General features: G+C 27.0%; 1 protein-coding gene across 3 annotated transcripts; it reads left to right on the top strand.

Annotated features, from left to right (window-relative positions):
• Positions 1 to 832: 832 nt before the first annotated feature.
• LOC127281280 (glucose dehydrogenase [FAD, quinone]) lies at positions 833 to 14600 on the top strand. Of its 3 annotated transcripts, none has more exons than XM_051304909.1 (8): positions 833 to 943; positions 7770 to 7939; positions 9134 to 9377; positions 10486 to 10744; positions 10831 to 11091; positions 11190 to 11420; positions 13141 to 13468; positions 13542 to 14600. In XM_051304909.1, the coding sequence occupies exons 2-8, from the start codon at positions 7770 to 7772 to the stop codon at positions 13852 to 13854; spliced, it is 1806 nt and encodes a 601-aa protein (XP_051160866.1). In that variant the 5' UTR covers positions 833 to 943; the 3' UTR covers positions 13855 to 14600. The 3 variants fall into 3 exon arrangements, with proteins under 3 accessions (XP_051160866.1, XP_051160865.1, XP_051160868.1); XM_051304908.1 differs by having other exon boundaries at positions 854 to 971; XM_051304911.1 differs by lacking the exon at positions 833 to 943 and adding an exon at positions 6505 to 6519.

Raw genomic sequence — 14600 nt, 5'->3', positions numbered from 1 at the left:
AACTAATTATATTCTACCACGAAAAAGAAATAAGTTTCGAAACATTTTTTTTCAATTTATAAAGATAATTTTTTAACTTTAAGGGCAAGTCAAAGGCGATTCAATTTTCCCATTTTCTATGTAAAAATTCGAAATTTCGAAAGAACAGAAATTTATTTTAAAATCCATTCTGAAGAGTATTATTAAAATACTAATTTTTTTATTATTCATCATCATAGCATGAAACACTTGAGCTGGAGTTTACAATGTCAAATTTGACGATTTTCGAAATTGTCATTTTGTAAGAACTTTTGCTTAAAAATATTTTTCCGGAAACTAGAAAAATGTTCAAATAATTTTTTTATATACATTTTTGAACTCATTTGATTTAGAAAAAAAATTGCAATTTTTATTATTATGTTAAAAGAAAAAAGTTACAACTTAAATAGTCAGGTTTGACATTGTAAAAACTCAACTCGATTAAAAAATCTCCAATATTTTGGGACGAAAGCATAATGCTCATTCCTCTAGCTGAAACAGAAGTTAAAATAGATTAATTAGATTTCAATTTTTAAAATGGGATGAAGAAAAAGTAAATAGGGGAGACTCGAAAAATAATTTTAAAAAAATAAATTTTTGTCCACGATTGTGGATACCATAAAAAAAATTTTCTAAATATTTTGTAATTTTGCATATGAATTACAAATATCGTTGAATGTTATTTTTGATGAAGGGTTGAAATATTTTTCCAAAGAAGTGGAATTTCTTGTAGGAAAAGTGGCAAGGGACATAAAGTGGTGGTGATTGTCGAATATTACTAGCAAGATGGAGAATGGTACCGGTCTAGTCGCTTGCAGGTCGTGGGACCGTAAACTAACACCGAATCGGTTGTTCCTTCGCGAGTGCTCTAAGGGAAACATTCAACTCACTGAATTTATCACTAACGTGGGATAACTCTTCAGAAGTATGTTTCAAATTATCACTAAAAAAATGTTCGTAGAAATTTTACGAAAATTGTTTATAATTAAAAATGAAAAAAACGATTAAATTTTATTTTTAAATTATTAAAATTTATAATATTTATAGTCAATAATTTAAATAATTACCATAATTAATTAATATATTTTAACCCCATATTATTTTTTAAATATAATTTAGTACTTTTAGTACCAAAGGACATTTTTCTTATATTATACACTCGATATTAATATTTTTTTATTTTTATTTAAATTTAAATATTTTAAAGAATAAATTTTAAAATATAATTAAAATAATTAATTAATAAAAATAAATTATATACAATTTAAATTTAAAAAAATATAATTTATTATAAAAAAAATTAATTAAAAATAAATTTTGTCAGTAATAAAAAATTTATAATTCACGACCGGATAAATTTTAGTAGTTTTCCTTCTTTATGACATTGAAAAAAAAATTATTTTCCTTTCTTTTTGGGGTGGAAGCAAAAAAAATTATTTTTTCTTTTTTTTATACTTTCTGACAATTAAAAGTAATGAGAAAATGAACTCACTTTCCATGCCCAGTGGCTAATAAATGTCACAATATAAATTATCTTTACCTTCAAGCAAACGCTACAAACATTTTTGCGGTCAACAATTATCTTTTCTTAACAAAATATAAATTATTTTCAATTTAACGCAAAATTTGTTTTTCACAAAAAATTTTTAATATTATTCAAGCAATTTTCTTTTATCAGTATAATTATACTGTTATTATTATTGACAGAAAAAAAGCTTTATGAAAATAATTATTATTTTTTAACATTATCATTATTATTACTATCATTATTATTAAAAAATTATCTTGTTAAATTTAATTAACATAAATTGATTCTCAACTTTGATTCAAGAAACTTTAACCTTTTTAATTATTTGTTCTTTCTCTGTAATTTTTTTTTTTGTTATTTAATTTTGAGATAAAAAATTAGAAAAATAGTTTATTTATTCTTAAATAATAATCATTATTTCTTAATTTTGAAAATTACTCTTCAAACTAATTATATTGTAAGATATTTTGACAGTGTGTTAATAAGTTGATTGCACTTTTTTTCATACTTTTAATGTAAAATTATGCAAATTTTCAGAAAATTCAATTTTCTCAAGTGCTGTAAATTATTCGTGTAATTAAATTTAATAAAGAGACCTCGAACATCTTGTATGGAATTCAAAATTGTGAAACAATTGTATAAACATTTATATTCCGGTGCTGAAAGACATTTTGCAACAAACATAATTAAATTATTAAAAAAATTTTAGAATTTTTTTTTTCAAATTTTGATAAGATCTGAAATTTTAATAAACTCGATGGTAATTTTAACAAAAAAAATAGTTAAAAATTTAATAATTGTAATAATTAAAATTTATTTTAATTTATTTCAATTAAAATTTTTATTGAATATTTTTTATTACTAAAAATATAAATGTATAAAATAACAATTATTCAATTTTCAAATTAGATAATTATTAATAAATATTGCGAACTAAATTAAATTACTGGCGAAAAAAAAATAGTTAAAAGGTCATTGGTATAACTATATATTTGCATGGGAAAAAATTCATCACACTGTGATTTATCATATCTTGATCTGATTAAAAATAGTAATTTTGTTTTGGACATGACACCTTGGCATTAAGGCATTTTACTGAAGCAACGCACCTTTCCCTTGACATATTCTCAGAATGTTCGTTCTTCTATTACAATCATTACTCTCTTTTTTTTCATTGAACGCTTCATTTATAAACAATTAATATATAATTAAATTTCAATTAAATATCATTTACTTTTTTTTATATATTTTTTTATTTTCTTTTTGCTTTTTTAGTTATAAAAAAAGTATTAAATTTTACCCACTGATAAAAAATTAATATATAATATGGTGAGCCAAAAAAAAAATTTTAATGTACAATTGTTAATTGTAGTGCTTTCATAACTTATTTATTAAATTAATTTAAGTAATGTCCTTCAAGCTCCAGTGATTAAAATTATAATTATATTTCTATTGTTAGCAAACAGTAAAGTACTTTTAACGTAAATATTAATTTTACTTGAATAAAGGATAAATGCAAAATGAATTATTTCCGTTTTGTAATACAATTTAATTTCAACTTAATGACAAAAGGGAAGTTTGATATTTAATATTGTAATAATATTACATATTGACAACAAAAATAATAATACCAATAATAATAGTAATAATAATAATAATGATAATAATACCAATAATAATAATAATAGTAATAATAATGATAATAATACTCCGACATAAAGAAAACTTAATAAATGCGTGAAATAATTTGCGTGATTAATTTTTTTCTAAAAGTCACAAAAAATTGTCACATTTATTTTATGAAATTACTAACACGAATATGAGCGCTAAAGTAAATAATTTTTTTTTTTTTGCTTGAAATAAAAACTTGCAAATGTAGAAATATTTATTATTGAGTTTTTCAAAAATTCTTTTATATTGAAAATAGTTATAGAAATATCGTAATATTAAATTTCTTAAGACGAATTTTACTCATTTTTTGTTTGAAATTGATTTTGATTATTAGAAGCATAAAATAAAGAAAAATAATTCGTTTTTTTGTAATTTATTTTGAGAGATAAAAATTAAAGACTGACTTTATTTATATATATAAATAAAAGTGAGATTAGGTTACGCACGCGTTTGAAACAATCACCCCAAAAACTATATATAATTTACAAGCTAACATTAACTATATTTTTAAAAAATGTAACGCGATTATTGTCCTAATGTTTTACCTGTTATTCACTCTCCAAAATTATTTTTTGCAAAAAAAAAAAGGAAAGAATAAAATTCTATTTGGAACTGATATATAACAAACGCAAACAGACACGCAAAGTATACGCAGGGTTGGGCATTATGAATTCAAGATACTTCTACAACAACTTGCAATCTGTACTTGCTTCGCATGTGAATTACTTCATTCTCCTAAACGGTGCACGCGAAACAATTTTCAGATATCGAAAATGAATTTAATAAAATTTAATTAATCAGTAAACAATTGATTTAATATGTAACATTACCAATTAATAAAAATTAATTTAATCTTTGAAATCTGAAAATTATTGCACGCGAACAGTTTTGGCAGAACGAAGTTTAATTATTAATTAATAAATAGATATTTATTAATAATAAAAAAATTTTAAGTTTTCAGTTCAAACGTAAACAGAATATTTATAATAATAATAATAATAATAATAATAATAATAATAATAAAAAATGGAAGATTATGAAACTCTGATGGTATTAAAGAAATTGAAAATAATTACAATACAAAACTTGTTATTTGAATCTCTTTTTTTCTGTGAAAAGTTTCATTGAACGCGGCGCGGCGATATACACAACGTGTTCGAGATCTCGATTATTATCGTAGAAACGTGCACCAGTTTTCTTCGTTTATATAAGACTCGCTCAATTGACGACGAAATCATTGAAGAGGCAATATCAATTTACGAAACATTCGATTAAAAATCGGAAAAAAATTATTTTTCTATTTTTTAATAAAAAAAACTTTTCCTAATTTTTTTATAGTTTTAAAAAATAGTTTCCACTTTTATTGAATTTTGCATGGAAAAATATATATTATTAAAAATTTTTTATTTCTTTCTACTCTCTCCTTTTTTCATTTATATTATATATATTATATCGTTGGTAAAAAAAATATATATATACTTTCTTTTAATTATAAGCTTCTTTTTCCTTAACTTAAAATATATTGTCCTCCTTTTTTTCTTACAATAAGGAAATTATTCCTTCTTTTTTAAAAGTTATCTCTTTTTCTCTTTGGTTGAGAACAATACATGACGAAGAATCATTGTTTCGTCAAAATAAAGAAAAAGGATTATATAGTAAATTTCTTAATCACTGAGTCTCACTCCACAATTTTATGGTACTGTGGAGGCCTTTTTTCCTCCTCGGTATAGAGGAATAACAATCTTTTGTTTTAAGAATATATAACACACGATTCGTAAGAAAATTTTGAAAATATTTTACATATCCTATTTCCTTTTTTACTTTATTTATGTTCTTTTTACATTAATTTTCAAATAATAATTATTGAAATCAAATCAATTCAGATAAAAATCGACATTAACAAAATAGGTTACTGTATAGCAACAGTTGCTATAGTAACAAGTTACGATAACCGTTACTATAGCAATGGTTACCATGGCATTGCTATGATAGCAGTTACCATCGTAACAGTTTATTTATTTATTTGAAATAAATATAATAAAAAATTTCTATCGATTATAATAATTAACTAAAAGTCAATTAATTAGAATTCTAATGAAAGTAATAAAAATTTAATTACTTATGAAATATATAACTGATATATTTATTTAAATCCAGTTCATTAACTATATAATTAAAATTCATATTACATAATTTATTACTGAAGAAAAATATTTATCAAATTAATTTTTTTTAAATTTTGTTGTAAATTTTTGGCAAAATAAAAAAAATTGAAACTATTTTTGCATTACAATACACTTAATTTAAATTTAATTTAATTTTAATTTATAAAGATAATTAAATTATTTATTAAATTTCCATAATCTAAATTTTTTAACTTTAAGGGCAAGTCAAAGGCGATTCAATTTTCCCATTTTCTATGTAAAAATTCGAAATTTCGAAAGAACAGAAATTTATTTTAAAATCCATTCTGAAGAGTATTATTAAAATACTAATTTTTTTATTATTCATCATCATAGCATGAAACACTTGAGCTGGAGTTTACAATGTCAAATTTGACGATTTTCAAAATTGTCATTTTGTAAGGACTTTTGCTTTAGAAGAAAACTTGCAATTTTTATTATTATGTTAAAAGAAAAAAGTAACAACTTAAATAGTCAGGTTTGACGTTGTAAAAGCTCAACTCGATTAAAAAATCTCCAATATTTTGGGACGAAATCATAATGCTCGATCCTTTAACTGAAACAGCAGTTAAAATAGATTAATTAGATTACAACTTTTAAAATGGGATGAAAAAAATGTAAATTGGGGAGAATTTATCATCACTGACATAATAGTCATATAACAATGTTGATTGTTACTTTTTTCCAATTTACCTTTAAAAAGATTATAAAATATTTAAATCGGTTTTTTAAAAATTTTGTTGCAAATTTTTGTCAAAAATAAAAATGGTAACTATTTTTGGATTACAATACACTTGCGCCAGAATATCTTTTGTTTTGTTATTCAAGTGAAGTATTTATGTAAACATAAATTATACCATCTTTCTTAACATCTTATTGCCACTTTGGATTATATACACATATATATATATATATATCCATTCAACAAGCATCAAGACTTTTTCCTTATTGGTAAATATCGGAACGATTCTCGGTCGAGGACGCGCGACTCCACTATACATATAGCGAGCTTACTCCAGTTTGCGATAGTGATCTTTACTCTCGACAGTGGCAACAAGGAAAGAGCGACGTGGAAAAAAATGCAATGCGTGACTTTCGTAATCGACATCTCAGTTCTCGGTCAGTGAACGTAACGGTATTACGAGGATAGTATACACATCATCGTCGAAGATTGCGAAGTCGCTCTCGCGTCTTCTTATACATATATACTCTTTCTTTTCTTATATATACATCTATTATAAATACTTCATGCCAATTCATCTCTCAATGATTCATAAAATTAGAGGCGAGAGTGTTTTAGACGCACTGTTTTAGAAATAGATGAAACATACATTGAAATAATTTTATCTTTTTCATTGTTTTCTTTTATTTTCTTTTTCTTCACATGTTTTTAAAATACCAACACTGACACTCTACTGAAAGATCACCCATGCAAAGTGTCACATTTCGGAGGGTCACACACATGAGATATGAAACATTTCGGACGTTCCACTCTATAAGCTTTCGATCAGAGTAAATTATTTATTTCACTTCTTGGACAAAATTTATTCACACTGACCGAAAGCTTAGAGAGTGGAACGTCCGAAATGTTGCATATCTTATGCCTCTAAAATGTGACACTTTGTATGGGTGATCTTTCAGTAGAGATTTTTTGTATGAGAAATGTACCATTGAACATACGATCTCATAAAAGATGCAACATTTCGGAGATTCGTCTTAAATTATGATTAAAAATTTTCCCACAAAAGGCGCTACGATCAGATATTTGAGAAGAAAAGGAAATCTTTGGGGCATAAATATGAGGTCAAATGGTGTTACGTCTTCTATTATCATAAATAATACTTTACGTGATCTGATGAATTTAACTTAAGTTTCAAAAAAGAATTTCAGATTTTATCTTTTCTTTTAATTTAGATTTTATCATAAAAATTTACATATTAATTTCTACCAAAATAATTACACACACACAGACTATATTTTATTCTAATTCCTTATGAAACAGACGTCAATAAAAATCGAAATAAAACACATGATTTTGTTTACAATCGACCTCCGGTTGTTTATGAACTACACGACTACTATTATACAATTTCATTCAGTCTTTGTTATTTCATAACAAAAGAAGCGAAAAAATACTCGCACACTACTACTTAATGATTTAGAGTGCAAGCACTTTTAAGATATAGTTAGAATTAAGCTTGTCTCAATTTAAGATGAAAAAAAAATTTACTGTATTTCAATAATGAAAAAATATATGATAATAATAATAATAGTAATAATAATAATAATATAATAATAAATCATTAATAAAAATTTCGGCCTAAATTTTTTTTTTCGCAAAATTGTTAAAATAAAATGATTCTTTACAGATGAGTTGCAACTGTCCCCTGTCGACAGCCACAGGACCCACTTTGGCCTCGACATGTGGGGGGCCTTCCTTTATGCTCTTTATGGGTCTCCTTGAGGTGTTCCTACGCAGTCAGTGTGATCTCGAAGATCCTTGCAATCGACCTTTGCCACGCGATCGTGTCAATTCAAGGTTAGATTTAACATTTAAGTTTTTTTTTTTATTTATTTATTCTATTTTAAAAATTAATATTTACTTTTTTAAAAAATTAATTTAAAAAAATTATCTAACAAAAAAGTTAAAAGGGGGAAAGAAAAGAAAAGTTGAATGTTCCTTTTACAATAGAAAATAATTACGTAAACCGCATTATATATTAAAATAAATTATTTAATCAGATATTCGGTGGTTGCCCAATTTAAATATTATATGTTTACACTTTGTGAAAATTATATAATATCAAGAGATAATATTTTATAAGAGGTTTTCTTTTCTTTTTTTTTCTTATTTTGTCTCATATTCTTTTTTTTTATCCGCCTCTTTCACTTTTCTCTCTTTTGTGTGGCAATCGATAGTATATATGTTATATATGGAAACTCAGTTGCATTTATACAATTTACACTTATATATATATATATATATATAAGTATATACGAAACAAGAGTTTACGTTTGACTCTCACGCTTATCTGTCAGAAAGGCAAGCCCTGAGAACAGCACCTTTCGCTAAACACGGGTGGTGCACTCGTCGAATAAAATCCCTTCTTGTTCCGTTAACCCAATTTCTATTTTCAACAATATATATATATGTATGTACATAGCCGCACCAAATGAGATAATTAATAGTGTCCTATATAATCCGTGACTAATTGTAATTTTCGATTGAAATCCATGCGGAGAACATTGTCTTTAACTTCGCAATCAGATAATGAGAAAGTCGATGACTTTTCCTGAAGACGTTTATAATTTCATTGTTTCTTTCTCTATCTTATTATATAATGAAAATTTAAGTTTGTTTATGTAACTATTTATTTATTATATGGATAATTATAGTTTATTTTACTTCAATGCAATAATACGAAAAATTTATGTATTTTCAAAACCACGTAGTTTTTCCCGAAAAAAAAATATGAAAATAATTTTAAAGTCAGCGTATTGTAAATACAAAGTGACGGAAGAAAGATTTTTAAAATATTGTCTTTTTTATGAAATTTTTTTATTTAGGTGTTTTTTGACTAATTACAAAATAGAATTTAAAATTAGAAAATTCAATTCCTTTTGTCCAAGTTTTTAGAGAAAATTCTAATCTACTATTAAAATTATTATTTTTGTAATATTCTATAAGCCCAAAAAAGAAAGGATTTTTAAATAAAATGTAATTGAATTTCAGGTACGATTTTGTGGTAATAGGAGGTGGAAGTGCAGGGGCAACTGTGGCCTCAAGATTATCGGAAGAAAATCGTTATTCCGTATTGTTGCTCGAAGCAGGTTTGGACGAGCCAACCGGTACGCAGATACCTTCCTTTTTCTTTAATTTCTTGGGATCAGATATCGATTGGCAATATACTACCGAAAGTGAAGATGAGGCATGTCTCAATAAAGAAGATCGAAAATGCTACTGGCCGCGAGGAAAAGTAATGTATAGTTTTTTTTTCATTCTAAACTGTATTTTAATAAACGCGTATACACAAATTTGGAGTAGCGACATTATAAAAACGACTTTAATAAAAATAACTTTGAAAAAAGATTATTCAAGTAGTAAATTTTGGACATGTTAATATTAGTGCGACAAACTACAACTTTCACCTTTTTGTCTCTAAGCGATTTCGAGGGTATAATTAAGTGAATAGCTGTCAAGAGCATGGGAATAATTAGTTGCCGTGCCTACAAAAATAAAAAAGTGCTCCTTTTGTTATATATATATATTGTGTAGAGAATAAATTGTAGATTCTCGATTGCGATCTGCAAATTACAAAGTATGTAAAATAGCACGCCACTAAAGGAAGTAATCTTGATTCTGCAATTGAATATCAACAAAAAGCATTTAATTATAGTGTTTCCTTAAACGATCCGTCACACTGCATTTAACATGGCATTACATAGTTACATTTCTCTCTGATAAATTTGTTCTTAACACGCTTCTTTTTGAACTTTGTTGTTATTATTATTAATATTATTATACTATTATTTGCTATCATGATTATCGTTATTACTATACCATTATTTTATCTTTTTTTTATTAGTGGCCTCTTGCAGGGCAAACAGCCATTTCTTTAATATTATTTTATTGAGATTTAATCCAACAGTCCGGATCATTATAATTAGAAATTTATTATTAATTTAGTTAAGATGGTAAATAGGTCTCTTCTATTAAATATTTCATTAACCTAATCATATCTGATAAAGTAGAAAAATTGACCAATGGTCAAACTTTAATGTACGAAATTCGTACGATTATTTTCGAACATTAATGAAATTTAGTTAATTATGCCTGATTATGCGCCAGGTATTTTATAAAATTTCATTTTGTTCTAACTTACCGAAGATCTTTCAATATTCCTCCAAACGAGTAGTGTTTTTTTTTTTAAAAACCTAAAGTTGACGCCGCTTATTATCTGTTGAAAAAATAATGCATAATAATTATTAGGATAATTGTAATATTTTAAACAATAGTTATATCATTACATGTAATTAGAAATATTGTAGTTTTTATATTAAATTTCATAAATGTATCATATATAGGTATTGGGAGGAACAAGTGTAATGAATGGAATGATGTACATGAGAGGTTCAAGAAAAGACTTTGATGACTGGGATCGAATGGGAAATTCCGGTTGGTCCTATCAAGATGTTCTTCCGTTCTTTATAAAAAGCGAGGATAATTTACAAGTCAACGATATGGATTATGGCTTTCATGGAGTAGGTGGACCACTCACTATCACTCAATTCCCATATCATCCACCACTGAGTTTTGCACTCCTTCAAGCCGGAAGGGAATTGGGTAAGTCTGGACAATATTTTAAATCTTATCAGCTCTAGTAATTGATTCATTGTATTTAATTTAAAAATAAAAAAAATTTTTAATAGGTTACGAGACAGTGGATCTTAATGGCAATTCCCATACCGGATTCGCAATTGCTCAAACAACATCAAGAAATGGTTCACGTCTATCTACAGCCCGAGCTTTTCTTCGACCGGCTCGAAATCGTCATAATCTACATATTATGTTAAATTCCACCGCAACGCGAATTATTTTCGATGAGAACAAACGAGCAGTGGGTGTTGAATTTGTGCACAATGGACAATTACAAAGGGTTGATGTAGGCAACGAAGTTATCATTAGTGGAGGTTGATATAATTTTTAAATTTCAATTTACCAAAAATTATTCCCGTATTCTCTTAGAATCAGTTTTCAATTCTTTACCAATAAAATTCATATATTTCAGGTGCTGTAAATTCACCGCAAATACTTTTAAACAGTGGAATAGGTCCGCGAGAGGAATTACAAGCTGTTGGAATACCTGTGGTTCAAGATGTTCCAGGAGTTGGGAGGAATCTTCATAATCACGCGGCATACACACTCACATATACGATAAATGACACGGATACAACGCCATTGAATTGGGCAACTGCCATGGAATATTTACTTTTCAGAGATGGTCTAATGTCAGGAACAGGTAAGTTCGGAATATTATCAAAAAAAATAATAAATATATGGTATGGAAAATAATTTTTAAAACTGATTAGCAATAAATGACGAGGTATATAAGTTAATAGTGGAATTAGTGTCAAATTGAGAAGAAAAAAACTGATAAATGAAGTATGGACAAATCGTTGAAGATTCATTACTAACTTTTATGTCCTTTTTGCCTTCGGATATATCGCACACGTGCTAAATACTTTGCAATCGCTTAAGGAAAATCTATTTCGTAATTTACAACTTAATGATAAACAAAACGGGAAAGTAGAATAATTGGACAGAAATATTTAAAAAATTTTAATATCAACAAGAGATGTCTATTTTTTCTAAAAAAAAAATTTTCAATTTAATTATGCAGTATATTTGCAATTTATTTTTTACCTTTTAAGGAGTCATTTTTTTGAATATTATTTTATTATCACTGAAAAAATGTCTAAGCGATTTATCTAGGTTCCTAGTCACGAGAGGAACCCACTAAAAATCACATTAACTAGGATTCCTAGTTATCCCAAAAATTTCCTTGCCATAATAACTAGGAATCCTAGTTAATGTAACTCTGATTTTTAGTGGGTTCCTCTCTTCCTCTTCGCGTAGAAATTTTTTTCAGTTTATAATTAGAAATTGCCTATTATTAATTTAGTTATTTATGCCTGATTATGCGCCAGGTATTTTATAAAATTTCTTTTTTTTCACTGCTGCTCCAATTAGTCACACGAAGACAGTAGTGGATGCTATAGAAGTCGATGATGTACCAAGAATTACTAAATAGAATAATGTTTTTGAGACAATTTAATAAAATTTTTTAATTTTAACTAATCAATGAGATGTAATTAAATTCAATTGTCACAATAATTACCAATTAATTTCTACATTAATGAATTTAAAAATAACATCGATAAATATATATTCTAAAGAGAAAGGATCTTAAATATTTATAAATATATCTAAAACTTGCGTCGCAACTAATTAGAAAAACATGATTTCCTATACGTAATAAAAGTGACTCAACTTCTTTTAAATCAACTCGGACAATCCGTTTTTCTTTTGCATCAATGACGAGAAGTGTGTGACATAAGAGTTGTAATAATGAGCTCTCGATTTTACACCGCTTTACAGTCTATACGTAAAGATATATATATATAATATGATAGATGTTAAAAAAATATGCATACATTTTGCGTTTCGTTTATACTATATATAGAGAGAGAATCATCGTTTGCCCGACGAGCCGTTGCATCTCGATTAAATTCAGAAACTTCGTGCTCTCCAACTCTATATGTATATATATAGTGAAAGCCGATTGCACAATGATTCCGTCGTTCGTGTTACCGATCAATGATGGTGCAACTGTTTTCCGATTTGACCGGGTCAACCTCCATGTCAGGAACAAGAATTATAAACTACTACTCTAATTCCGGGACTCCCTTCGGGGGCCTCTCTCATGTCCCGCGATCCTATCTCTTCACTTATTGAAACGCAATAAAACGAGTTCAAAAACCCTTTCTAATCCAAGGCACATAGAACATATTGTTCTATATAATTTCTGTATTTGGTATTTGAAGATTTCTTTTTCTGTTGATATATTTTCTAGTCATTAAGATGTGACCTTGAACTGAATGTAAAAGTAAATGTATTTACTTATACCAAAACAAATTATTATTATTATTTGAAAATTTTAAAAAAAAGTTATGTTTCAGGAATATCGGAAGTGACTGCTATGATAAATACAAAATACTCAGATCCAAGGGAAGATAATCCGGATATACAATTGATTTTTGGTGGTTATTTAGCGGATTGTGCAGAAACGGGAATGGTTGGTGAGAAGAAAGGAGCAAATAGGACAATTTATGTAATTCCAACACTTCTTCATCCTAAAAGTAGAGGTTATTTGCGTTTGAGAAATAACGATCCCCTCTCAAAACCAATGATTTATCCAAAATATCTCACACATCCCGACGATGTCGCTGGACTTATTGAGGGAATTAAATTTAGCATTCAATTAGCAGAAACAAGAGCTCTTAAAAAGTGAGTACTTTCTTCTCCAATTAAAGTGATAATTACTAAAAATTTTCAGTTAATAGCATATTGTATTTTTTAGATACGGTTTCGAGTTGGACAGAACACCAGTGAAAAATTGCGAACACTTGAAATTTGGCTGCGACGCCTATTGGGAATGTGCAATGAAACATGATACAGCACCAGAGAATCATCAAGCAGGTTCTTGTAAAATGGGACCAAATTCCGATCCAATGGCAGTTGTTGACAATCAATTACGAGTCCGAGGGGTTCGAGGAGTACGAGTTGCTGACACTAGTATTATGCCACAAGTCACATCCGGAAATACGAACGCACCGGCAATTATGATTGGCGAAAGAGCTGCAGATTTCATTAAAAGAGCATGGATTGGATGAATAATATTTCACAATCTAAATTTAAAAAAAAAAAAAGTGACAAACGTCCATTTAAAAACTGATTTAAACATGAAAAGAAGAAAATAACGAAATTTTTCAAGATATACCTAGAATAGAAACTAAAGATTATTCAATGTTAAAATTCGAATATTCCTAGAAATGGGAGGATATATCTCCTTTTTTTTCATGTACACCGCAGAACGATAATCAGCATAAGAAATGGAAACGTAAAATCTTACATCACAAAAATAACTAGTGAAAATATGAACAAGCGAGTCGAAATAATTGACTTGCGCAATGTATGTACAAAAATAAGTTGTTTCAATCAAACCTAGAGTAAACGCATAGTTACACGTACGTAGGAATTATCATATCAATTACTTTTTCATCATTCACAATGAGAACCATGTTTCAGTGGTAGGGAGGAGAGAGATTAATTTTATAACCTGTACTTAGAGGTGAAAGTACCCGGCTGCCTAATAAGGTACTTCTACCAGAAATGTAGATTTCAGATTGATCATTTACCGGAAGTCGCATATTGGTTTTAAATCTTTGCCAATTTCTCATGTAAACAATAAAATCATCAGGCATTGAAAAATTTGTTTTAAATTTGAAAAAAGTAATATAAAATATAACAAAATTTTTGATAAATTTAAAAAAAAAATCCGTCAAATTGTATTTATTATAAAACAATTTTCAAAATGTTAGTTAATTATTAGTAACTAATAAATAAGTCAACAAAACTA

The sequence above is a fragment of the Leptopilina boulardi genome, unplaced genomic scaffold (assembly GCF_019393585.1).
Source record: "Leptopilina boulardi isolate dan_hultmark-lab unplaced genomic scaffold, ZJU_Lbou_2.1 LbouV2_266, whole genome shotgun sequence".
NCBI lineage: Eukaryota > Metazoa > Arthropoda > Insecta > Hymenoptera > Figitidae > Leptopilina > Leptopilina boulardi.
The sequence above is the reverse complement of the archived record's forward strand: the minus strand, read 5'-3'. Positions and strand labels throughout refer to the sequence as shown.

What these genes read in the sequence shown, in the direction of transcription:
- LOC127281280 (XM_051304909.1), top strand. Translation starts at nt 7,770, where the DNA reads ATGAGTTGCAACTGTCCCCTGTCGACAGCCACAGGACCCACTTTGGCC. An exon ending in CGCGATCGTGTCAATTCAAG is followed by an intron (nt 7,940 to 9,133) that starts GTTAGATTTAAC and finishes ATTGAATTTCAG; the next exon opens with GTACGATTTTGTGGTAATAG. An exon ending in GAAACAAGAGCTCTTAAAAA is followed by an intron (nt 13,469 to 13,541) that starts GTGAGTACTTTC and finishes TGTATTTTTTAG; the next exon opens with ATACGGTTTCGAGTTGGACA.